This window comes from Pinus tabuliformis, chromosome 4_1 (assembly GCF_031772625.1).
Source record: "Pinus tabuliformis cultivar Carrire ecotype Pingquan chromosome 4_1, CPIR1, whole genome shotgun sequence".
Taxonomy (NCBI): Eukaryota; Viridiplantae; Streptophyta; class Pinopsida; order Pinales; family Pinaceae; genus Pinus; species Pinus tabuliformis.
The window spans coordinates 927726976-927739618 of NC_142303.1; the positions used below are offsets into that span (position 1 = coordinate 927726976).

General features: G+C 40.3%; 1 protein-coding gene across 1 annotated transcript in view; it reads left to right on the forward strand.

Moving 5' to 3' along the window:
* Positions 1-1845: 1845 nt before the first annotated feature.
* Positions 1846-12643, forward strand: part of LOC149179197 (uncharacterized) — a 459862-nt gene continuing 449064 nt past the window's right edge. The window contains 1 exon segment of the mRNA XM_089423794.1: positions 1846-2454. Within this exon segment, the coding sequence (XP_089279920.1) occupies positions 1981-2454 (474 nt within the window). The 5' untranslated portion in view covers positions 1846-1980.

Below are 12643 nucleotides of genomic sequence, written 5' to 3' on the forward strand. Positions count from 1 at the left end.
TTTTACCCACTTGCTAATTTTGTTTTCTAGCATGCTTCCAAATAGCTTTGCAAACAAAGGGTTTATCATGATGGTCCTACAATTGGAGGGATTATTGACTCACCGCTCTTGAAAAGAGGTATTGCCAGACTAGTTGTCCAATCTGTGGGGAGCCCCTATTGTATGATGTTGAAAATTTTTGTAATATGAGGTGCAAGAATTTTTGAGCCCCACTTTAGATATTTTGCTTGGAGTTCAGCTAAATTTTTTTTTGAAACATGAGAGTTATTTCTATAATTAATTATTTTATAGTTAAATGTTTTTCTATTTTTATTAAGTTATATAATTATTAATTCTATATATTATATTAGAATGAAAAACAAAATGATTTTAACAGTGCAAACGTTTATGATTAAATGTTTTTCTATTTTTAATTATTTTATATAATTATTATTAATTTCATATATTATATTAGAAATGAAATACATGATGATTCTAACCATCCAAACGCACATTTTGAATATATTTAAATAAGAACGTGTTATCCCATTAATGCACTGTATTTTATCTTCCGTCACCTTAGTGCAGATACTGGGATAATGAGATACAGACCTCCATCATCTAAGTAGTGTATAATGCAGAGATAATTAAACCCAAACCATAGTAGCGCAGAAAAGAAGAGCGACAATAAGAAGCGGTGCTTTATCTCAATTACAGAAGAGCGCGGGAACGCTTTTGCCGATGTTTCGGTATTTTCTTACGTAGTGTGCAAAGAAACACGCTCATTATGGGCTCTCACTTCTCCTCTCTATATCATAACCATCCTCGGAGCCAAAATCTTTGCCAATATTTGGCTTCTCCTGTAGTATTCCATAGACTGCGTTCACAATATGAACTCAGCTGCCACTTCTCCGCGAGGTTCAGCCATGCAATTTCTTCAACATGAATGAGTGAAAAACTAGAGTTATTTTTTCTCCATTTTTTTCAAGATTCAGCAACTCAACGCAAAGAAGTAAGGCCTTCAAAATATTTTGCTATATTAAATTTCTTTCTCGCTTCTTCTAATACAATTTACTGCATATTCACATAAATTTCTTACAATTATAATTTTTTTACAATTAAAAAATATTATTTTCCTTGTAAAAGAATGATTAATCGGTGTAAGGAATCTCAATCCAATTTGTTAGGGCCCAGAATTGGTGCACTGTCTCAAATCAGAGGAGGAATTACGAGAAGTAAATGTTTTCATTTTTATTTTTTTGAACGAGCAGTTCTGCACGGGGGTAGAACCAGCAGATATCAAATTAAATCGAAGTGTTATAAGCTCAAATTTTTGAAATCAATTTTCTTCTCTCCTTGCTTTGGATTGAAATCTTTCTCAGAAATAAATAAATTATCTTACTAAACAAACGCTTTATAGGCTGATTTTAATTCAACGACGGCTGCTTCAGATATAGAGGTAAATAAATAAGAATAAAGACTCTGAAATAGATTTTCTCAGCTCCTCCTCTCATTCTGCGTCTTTGAAGTTCCATAGACAATTTTTTTCTAGATATTTAAAGAAAAGGAAAATTTGTCCTTGTCTTTCCCGTGCCTTGCTTTGTCTTCTTTTGTGGAAGAAGCCGTGGAATCACTATGAACAGCAGCAGGCCGGTCATTACTGATGCATGTTCCTAAGGGAGTATCTTGAACTCCCTCAAGAAAATGCGTGTCACGGAATTTTTTATGTAGTATTCATACATACACGCAGTAAGTCAGTCCATGTTAATCAGTAATAGCTTTCAAGCATGAACTGTTCTTGTCTGCAAATTTTTGCTTTAATTCTCTAATTATTTATTTATATTTCCTCAGGTTGTTGTGAATTAAGTAAAATAGAGGTCGAGTTCAAGATCAGGAAAGCAAAACCTGGACAAGTGTTTCGGATTGCAACGCAAAGAAGCAGAAGCGAATTCTGCAGAATTTACGCACAACAACGATTCAAGTATTGTTCCGCAAACTAAGATGAAGAAACAGCAGGCATTCAGACCCCCATTTACAAGCAGTCTTAAGCAAAATCCATCTCTAAAGCGAGAATCAGTGCATCAGAAGCAGAGCGCCTCACCAGTTGATGTCAAACCTTCTCCAACTTCTTCCTCTTCCGAGTTTGGTGCCACTGCGAGAAAGCCCTGCATTTCTAGAGACCTTTTAAATCCAGCAAAAAGTCTTCATGACAAACAGTTATGCGGAGAACAAACTGCAAAACGTAGTGCCATGGATATGGATGCTGAACAGCAGGCTCAGTATTATAGCGTTTTGTACTGCAGGAAAAAGAAAGGAACGGAACAGAAAGGTAAAGGTCCTTGGTCTGACGGTGTTCTTTCGGTAAGTGGGCGCAAGTGCATATTGCAGGATATAGACGGGAAGGTCATAACAACAAAAGTGGATTACAATCGCCAGGGGTGTAACAATAGGATGATTGAAGGAGTTAATCTCCAGGTATACTTTACTAAATTGTTTCCTTAAACTTCAACTTCAGTCAAGTGTGCCGATTGCAACTGTTATTTATTTTAATTTATATATTGTGAAGACAAGCAATAAATTTGAAAATTGGTCTAGTGGTAAAAGATACTAGGTTTACGGTTACTTTGTCATAGCTCTATTTTATCATCTTTCATTTTCCTACAATAGATAGTTATTAGTTATTAATTACATAACCTGAATACTAATAATGACCACAAATATGGTCAAGTGCCATGACTTCCGCAATGGTTTGCATCTTTCTGCTTATTAACACCAACGAGATGTACACCACAATAATCTATTAATGGTTCTGAGGGGATCTTCTGTGATTGTTGTGTGCCTGATTTTTGAGGAGAACTTTAGTTACTCTTTCAGTCTGTCCTGTTTTCAATGCTTGTTCTTCAAGATTTATGGAGAAGTTTGTACTCTGAGATTTCTGTAGACAGGTTGGTGCATGTCAGTGGGGCTACCAGAGAATCCCTTGCAGCCCTCACACTCACCCCGCACGCCAGGATGTGGTGGCAAATAGTGATTAACTCCGGATGGGCTTCAGTTTGGGAGAAAGGAATCTTAAGAAACAAAATCAGGTCTAGGCTTTAGGAGCTGGATCTATCGGCGGGAGCAACAGACCAACCTCCTCCACGATATTCATAATTTAATTTTCCTTTGGTAGGCATCCTCAAGCAGGGAAACTCCTCGTCAACCTCAATGTTCAAAGTCTAATTTCTCTTACATCAGTCTAGATAAGTTGTCTGATTTCCCAGGGAAAATGTCCAAGCAGAATGGTTCTACGGTCCTACGGGTCTTGGTAGAAATAAGTTTAAGACATCTATTAATCTACGTGCACAGATTCTAATAGGTCTCTATGTCCCTTCTGGCTCAAACTCTTCTTCCCTTCTCAGCTGCTGCTGCTAGATAGCTCGATCTGCCAAGGAACTTGACCTCACTAGTGTCTCTGGTGTGTCTTCCCCTCTACCCATCGAGTTGCTCTTATAATCTATGGTTGGCGAACCAACGACCATGATTAAATCCCCAACAATGGCTAAGATCATCTCTAACTCGATCGGTGTGAGTTTCTAGAGAATTTTTCACCTTTTTCAATTAATTATTGTTAATTAATCACTTTTCCTAATTTAGACTTAAGAAATATTTGATTATTGATCAATTAACTTCATTGAGCTGTCTCTAAGTGTTTTCTCCTTATACTTTTTTTGGGTTTTGGAGATCTTGTGTTCCTTAGCCTCTCTCACCAAAGTTGAGACTAGAACACCTGTTTGATGCTGCCAAACTAAAACTCCCTCTTAGTGAGGAAGGTGTTCTCTCACTCTATGTCATAACATCCTCCCATACTACTATTGATGTCTGACCACTGTGACAATTTGCCACTGCACACCAAGCCACTGTGCAACTTTGATTCATCTGTCACTGTAGCTGAATGACCGTGCATTTGTGTTGTTGCTGACATTGCACTACTACCAACTCTGCTCTATGTTGCAACTGATCTCATGTTGTTGCTGCTGCTGCAACTACTACAACTGAGAACAAAACTCCTGAATCAACTGTGTCTGTGGACTGCCTCATCAATTGTCTCCTAAGTCTCTGAATGCTACTAGCCTTTGCACTATCTACTGAGTAACTGTTCTGTGGTGCAACTGCTCTGCGCCCTTCAACATCTGACTGTAACTAGTACTGTAACTCTCCCTCAAGATTTGTTTGTTCCATTTGACACTGATCCATCTGCTACTGAATACTTCGGGCCCTTGTAGCAAGGGTAATGATCCGTGTGGAAACATCGGTCTGATGCTATCCTCCAAGGATCTTGCCCAAACCTTTGCAACTTTGGACTCTGATTTACTCATACTGCTGCTGCAATCTCTGCATTGTTGCTGCAACTGTTGCAATAATGAGTTTGATCTCCATAGATCCTGAAGCGCTAGCTTCCATAGGGCTGCTCCCTTTGAAACTAGACTCCCTCTGAGCCTTGATCTCCTTATGGGAAATCTATCTGCTCCCTCCTGGCAACTCGCACTATCCTCCTACACTGGAAACTGGATTGCGTAACTCTGCGCTGGGAATCTTCTGGCTGGAATTTCACCTGCATAATGCAATTAGGAAATTCACACTGCTCGTGTCACTGCAACTATCTCATGTGTACTAACTACAACTAGCTCTGCTAACACTGAATCCTACTATTGTGATACTTTGGGTTCTTGTAGCAAAGGTGATTGTCCCACTGAAACAAACTAGAACTGATCTAATTGATCTTCTTATTGCAATTGCGCTGGACCCTACCCATTTGGCACACTGGAGTCTCATACTCCACCTAGATCTGGTGCCCCGCTATCTCCTTTTGAGCCTTGTCCCTTATTGGAAAACTACTTCGCTTTGCAACTCGCAATTCCTCTGGCACCTATCTCCAGCAACTAGAAGTCGATCTACTGCCCAGATCTATGTTCTGGCTAACTCGCACGGCCTCCTCTGGCAATCTTGTATGACCATCTCTGGAAAGTTGCAAGATCTGCTAAACTCAAATAACTGGAGAATAAAAACTAGAAATCTCCTCTTTCTTGTGGCCTTATTGTTGCTACTCGTACTCCCTTCTGGAATGCTCAAATTTTCTAGCTGCTATTGCTACCTGCAACTGAAAATCATGGGTTTCCTTCAAAAAACTGAATTTGGAAACCCTAGGAGAAAAGTCCCTCAGTGTGTGCTATTTTTCTTCCACCCAACGCTAATCTGCTCTACAAAATCACTGCGTCCAGATCTACTCAATGAAATATCTAATCTGCTCACTAAAACTTCTTCCTTGTAACACCACTGCCTGTTGAAACTGCTACTGAGCTTGTTTGAACTTTTCCTGCCCTTGCAACTGGAAATCGAACCTTTCTACCTAACAATTCGAACTGCCTGGCTGGTGTTGGAATTTTTAAGTTTAACCCGTTAGAAATTCTTCCTGTACTATTTGATTTATTTATTCCTACTTGTTGAATTACTTAACAAGTTATTTACCATGTAAATATTGAAAATAAATACAAGTACAATATCAACATCTACAGATCATCAACTGAAAGTAAACAAGCACACAAGTGACACCGTTATTTTTGGACTAATGTCCCTGAAAAAACCTAATGCGGGAAAATCAGTGCAACTATTCAGAAGGTTTTATTATTATGCAGTTTTCAGAATACAACCAGGGTGCCAGAACGGCTCACCCAACAGAGAATGCCTTCGGCAGTAGTACCTCTCACTCAGAGACAGATATTCTGAATGATAAATCATCGGATGAACGATCACATAACAACAATTGCAGCTTCTGCTGCGTCACTCTGATAGGGACTGGGTCACCCTATCTGGCTCACTAGCGCCCAGTCTGTCCCATGAAATCCTCCCAGCACTGCCTCTAGGCCCTGCGTCAGCTTTGCTAGCCTCTGCGTCAGCTTCTGGAGCCTCTGCGTCAGCCCCTAGACCCTCTGTGGCTCACAAGCTGGCCTCTCTGGCTCTACGCAGCTCTTGGCTGCCTCTGCGTCAACCTCACTAGGCTCTGTGCTGCCTCTCTGGTACCAGTTCTGCCTCTCTGCTATGTATTCACTGCCCCTCAGTTGCAACTCAGATCACTCACTTGATTTCCTCAGCAAACCTTGCCCTAGAAAATCGAATTCTTGATCTCTCTTGGTGTAGTCTCCCACTAACCCTCAAGCCTCTTTTTATACTTTTCTCGTTGGTCTATCAACAGCCGAGATTAATCTCTAATCAACGACCAAGATTAGATTTGGCTTAATCCATGACTTTTGGACCCTTCTAACCCAGTTTTATATTAATACCCATTAATATTTTATTTTTCCTAAGTTGAGACTTAGGAACTCTATTAAAAATATTAATTATTTTAAATATCTTCCAAATTGGGTACAATCTGTCCAAACCATTTCTGGGTCTTGGAGATCTCATGTGCCTTAGCCCCTCCACCAATTTTCATGGCTAGAGCACATCAGATGCTACCCCAAATCAACACTCCCTCTTAGCAAGGACTGTGCTCTAGTAATACTCCTCACTGAGTATCACCCTGATCATCCAGCATCGGTCCCTGTGCTGATGCTGGGCCTCCTCGCCCAACATCCTCTGCACTACTTCATCCTGTACTATTGCCCATGGCCTTGCCACTGCCACTGCTTCATCCGTACGGCAGCTCCCTCTGCATCTGTGCTGTTGCTGGTCCATATACCCAACACTGTATCCCGTTGTCCTCATGTTGCATCATGTTGCCCATAGCACTGCCATTGCTAACTGCTGCACTGCAACTCAGTTACCGAGAAGTAAGTAACTGATCCACCCAACTCTGACATCCCTGTCAGGCTAGAGACACTCCTGATGCTGAAGCTCCCTTTGCTGCTAATAAGTGCTCCCTCTACTGACCTCTGTGTTGTTGCAACAACTCCACGCATCTCGCACCGTTGAACACTTCTCTGTGCCATCCTGCACTGGTGCAACACTCCCGTGCTTCTCTCACTATTGCAACCTGTTGTCCCGGGACTCCTGCACTGTAGCACTCTCTGTTGCTCCATTGCATCCGTCTCTACCAACATCTGCCAGTCCTTCTACTCCTCTTCGGGGCTCCTGTAGCAAGGTATAATCCAAGAGGTTGGGTACCTCAAGGATCCTACCCCTCATCGCCTGTAGTCTGTCTGACTATAGCTCGATGTCACCCCACTTCCTCTCAAGTGGCGCATGAGCACTCATGGCACGGTCGTCATCCTCCTCTACTTATTTTTCCGCCCTCACTGGCGTTGCCTTGGTCTTAGAAGCCTCTCCCTTGCTCTTCTTCCTAGGACACTGGTTCACAAAATGAGCTAGTTCCCCACAATGGAAGCACTTGACCTTGGAGAGGTCCTTCTTCTTTCTCTTCTCCTGCTTTCTCGCAGATGCGAGAGTCGCATCTTCTTCTTCCTCCTTCTTGATTTTGACCCCTTTTCCGCTACTCCCTGCCTTGGTCACCCGTCTGATCTCTTCTTGATGAAGAGCCGCCCACAGTTCCTTCCAATTTTGAAGGCTCGACCTGCCCAGTATGCTCTGGACAAATACCTCCCAATCCTCTGAGACTGCGTTCAATGCGGTCCTCACCATCAGTTCCTGATCCGATATGGCCCCTCTGCGTAGCCTCCAGCTGCCTCTGCGTCAACCTCACTAGGCTCTGTGATGCCTTTTTGGTACCAACTTTGCCTCTCTACTATCTATTCATTGCCCTTCAGCTGTAACTCAGATCACTCACTCGATTTCCTCAGCAAACCCTGCCCCAGAAAATCGAATTCTTGATCTCTCTTGCTGTAGTCTCCAACTGACCCTCAAGCCTCTTCTTATACTTTTCTCGTTGGTCCATCAACAACCGAGATTAAATCTCTAATCAATGGCTAAGATTAGATTTGGCCTGATCCATGATTTTTAGGCCCTTCTAACATAGTTTTATATTAATACCCATTAATATTTTATTTTTCCTAATTTAGACTTAGGAACTCCATTAAAAATATTAATTATTTTAATATCTCCCAAACCGGGTACAATCTGTCCAAACCATCTCTGGGTCTTGGATATCTCATGTGCCTTAGCCCTTCCACCAATTTTCATGGCTAGAGCACATCCGATGCTACCCCAAATCAACAGCTGGTCCTTTGCGTGGACCCTTGAATTGTGCTGCAGAACTCCCTCTGAACCTGCACAAATTTCTTCTTCACTTCTTCGCTTTTGATCTGTCTTCAAACTTTCTTTGATACCATGTGAAAATTTTCAAGTCTATTGCAACAACTGGAAATTATTCTTCTAATTGATTATTATTAAGTGCAGTTTATTTTCTACGACAAACAACGAATAAAATCACAACTGCAACACCAAAAATAAAATACACTACAAAAATAAATCTGGAACTGAGAAATATAGAGCACACAATAAAATTAACACTGTTATTTTTGGACAAATGTCCCTGGAAAAACCCAATGTGGGAAATTGGTGCAACAGATGAGGGTTTTATTATTATTATTATTATGGAACAATGAAAATCTAGGTACAATCTGGATGCCCAAAACTGGCAATCCTCTACAAATAATTTGGCCAGAATTATTAGAGAGAATTTTCTCTCTCTCCACAAGAAATCTTGGCACATCTTGCCTCATAAAACTGACCCTCAAGAACCCTTGCGCAGTGCTTGCGCAAACCCTCACACGTACAATCTGCATTTGCCTTTGATCAAGTTGTTTTTCCTACTGCTACTACTGGAAGGGATCCTTTGGTCCCCTGGAAAATTTTCCTAGCCTCTGGCAACTGAATTGACCCCGTGCTCAACCAAATTGAACTGCCTCACTGAATCTTCTTGTGTAGCCTCTAGTGGAATAACTCAGCCTCTTTGCTGTAGCCTCTCTGGAATTGGAAACTCCTCCGGAATCACTATCTTTGCTCCCTCTCTGTCTCAGCATCCCTTTTGGCTCAAACTCTTCTTCCTTGCTCAGTTGTTGCTACTGGATAGCTTGATCTGCCAAGGAACTTGACCTCACTAGTGTCTTTGGTGTGTCTTCCCCTCTACCCATCGAGTTTCTCTTCTAATCTCTTGTTGGAAAACCAACACCCATGATGTCATGTCCCCATTTTTATTGTCCTCTATAGTACAACCAAGGTGGATTTCCAGCGCATTGGATGGCCAGGTCATGGGAGTAGGTTTATGTCTTCAGGGGTTCCGGGGGGAGCTTTAAGGAGTTTTTGTGGGATCTGATGGCATTCGCTTGGCTTATTCCATCATTCGCATAGTTTTCCTTTTGTTCGTTTGCGTTCGAACAACTTTCATAAAACAAAGTTATTATGGGCCGTAACTTAATTAGTTACACTCAAGGTGGCATTTCGAGAAGAATATTTGACGAAACACCTTAGTGTAATAGGTTGTTGGAACTAGAAGAGAAGATCTACAAGATGGGTTACTAAGAAGTGATTTCCAGTGGCCGGAGAGAGTATGGTGGACGAATTACTATTTTCCCAGCTTAAAAATGACTTTAATTAGTCATTTTATTAAAAAGGGGAAAAATAATTAATTGAAGGAAAAATGCCAAAAGAGACTTAAGCGAAATAAAATAAAATTAAAAAGTCACTTAAGATAAAGTCAATGGAGGAGCTTTTAGAATAATAATAAAATATAAAATAAGATGCTTCTAGAGGCTTGGAGATCTATCTATGGAGTCTTTAAAAGGAGGATGAGAAGATCATTTGGGACATCTTGGAGTTGAGTATTTTTCTTGTGGAGAGGTTTGGAGAACAAGGAGTTCCTAGCTTCAACAATAGCCCCAGGACGGGAACTCTCGGGTGATTTAGTGTGAGTGGGAAAGAACCCATTTCTCCCCTTGGTGGATTCATCCAGAATTCACATGAGCAGTGATCAATTTAAGGCTAGTACAATATTGTTGCAGATTTCTTGAGTGGCCATTATTTCAGCCATTTCCATATTACTGTACTAGAAGATGATATTTGTTGCATATAATGAAATAAGGCTGAATTCTTCTGCACTTTTAAGTTTTATCTTGTTCATTCTTCAGTTGCAGTTTATATTTTCAGTTTTTGGTGTTGATTTGTGGTTCAAAGTTGTGCACATTGTTTATTTAAATTAACGAAAGAATTTATGTAGCAATATCCAACAAATTTATCATTTGGGACATTATAGCGGTATCAGAGCTGGTGTTCCTGCTTTCCTGAGGGTTTGTTGCAAATCAATTTCGAAGAAAGATCGCGATCGAATTATTTGAAGATATTTTTCTTGCAAGCCATGTGAAATCGTCAGAAATTTATTAAGTATTCAACAATTTCTATTTCAAATTGTTGAATTATTTGGCCAAAGGCTCTAAAGGGCCAAGAATTAATTTTGATTAAAAAGGGGTAGATGACAATTATTTCTTAGGAGCCAAGATTTTTTTTTAAAGCCAATGTTTATTGTTTTTACGTGAAGGGCCGAATCAATTGTTTTTATGTTAGGGGCCGCTTTGAAAATCAAATTTTTAAGGCCAAATTTATGTTGTTTTGTAAAGTTGTGAGCAAATTTTTAACAAAATCAAAAGGGGAAAGCCATCCAAATTTTATTGAAGGCCAAATGTTCTCCATACAAGGGACGAGCTGCAAATTATTTGAATAATTTGTGACGATAATGTGAATTTGCTGCGCAAGTTTCCTTCTAAGTAGAAGGGCGAAAATTTTCAACTATGGAGACTGGGAAATCGATTCCTCTACCATTGGACCACAAATTTCCAGATTAAATTCTTCTTGTGACATTGCTTGGGATGAATCTGCACAGATTCAAAGATCGATTTGAAGTCGAATCCCTCATTCCTGCAATTGGACGAGTTTGACCATAAGAAAATCGAACTGTTGTATATTCAAAGGGACGTGTTTCTCATTTTGGTGAGCCGAGTTCACTGTGGTTAAAAGGTCGAGTTCTATTGCAAACAGAGGAATTGGTTTCCGTTGAATGAGGAAGACTGAGTTTGTGGTACCTTGGAGTCTTGCTGGTCTAAAGCCAAGTTTACTTTTGCTGTGAGGAGGTTCAAATCCCTTGTATTAGAGGAGCACGGAAATCTGTCTTGGCAACATATTACCATACATCTCTTGTGGGCCAAACCTAAGTTTGTTGCTGGGTGTATTCGCTGTATAAGATCAAGTCCTAAAGTTGGTTCGAATTGCATATTTGTGCATACTCCCTAGCTGGTGACACGTAGAGGTTAATAACACAAATTCTTAGTGACTGGGTTGTATTTATAAGGAGGAAGGTTGCTGGACATGACTCATAAAAAAATTAATATCCCAACTAGGAAATACAATGATTATAAAAAACATGCACTAGGCTACAACAAGAAAATCCAACCATGTGAGCACAATTGTACACAAATAGAATAACAACAACAAATCTGGGCCATTTTATTAAATATTTCTTGGAGATGAATACAATGGAGTAGAATGATAGAACTTGGGCTTGCTACTGCAAGCATGCTATACCCAGGTGAATATCTAAGCAAACTCCAACTGGAATAAGACCAATCTGTCCGAAATTCTGCCCAGAAAATTTCTGCCGTTGCTGCTTCTGCTGGAGACAAACTCTAAAATGATCCCTCAATAATGTTCCAAAAGTTCTGAAAAATTAGGAGAAGATCCTCTCACCCAATCCAACAAAACACAGAAAAATCTCACGCTGAATCCACCTGTCACTAAAGCCCCAAAAATTGTGTGTAGCCCCTCTCAATCTGTCAGTGAGCTACACAAACCTATCCACAGTAAAATGCACAATTTTCCCAAAGGGAAACTCCTCCAAAACCCCACGAAATTCCTTCCTCAAACTCCCAGCCAAAATTAGCTCCAATATCCGGCACAACAATGCTGCTCAACCCCTGCATAGAAAATAGCTAGTAAACCCCAGTGCAGGCCCAAAGAAGAAGAAATTTGGCCCACAAATCTCCAACACTTCCGGCCCATAAATTTCCCAAAATCAACTGGTCCTTATCAAAGGAAAATCTCCACATAATAGTCAGCCCAGAAGACAACAATTGGTAGATCCTCAAACCCCAGCGAAATCCTCCACTGCATCCTCCAGAGAGTCACACAGGTTGACAAAAATACTGCAAAATCCCACCCGAAATATTGAAATCTCCCCACAAAATCTCTCCTTTATTGGCACTCGAAGTCCCCTGAAGAAGAGCTTGAATTTCCGCTTGGAAATCCCTTGTGCTAAACAACATTGGTTGACTTCGCTAAGCAGCTCAAGCAAACTCTCCAATTCTGAAAATGAAATGCCAAATGATCCAAAAATGAGGCTCTGCCCTTCCTTTTATAATTGCTACTCAACCATCCTTATGGGCTCCACCAATTTGACCCCTTTGCTTGACCCCTCTTTCATGTGGTTTGATTTCTCCTAGGGAGTTCGATTTCCTTCTTAAGTGACCCCCAACCTTAATTTCACTTTAATTTTTCCATTTTTTCCTAAGTGCAACCTTATTTCTTATCAAAATTAGATTTGAGCCTCCACAACTTATTTCTCCTAAGTTTTATTTATCAAATATTATATTAATCCCCAAAATTGCAAAATTGAGAATTTCTTTAGCAAGATTATTAATTAGAGACATGACAAAGAGGGACTGATATGTTGGGTAGTCTTTCC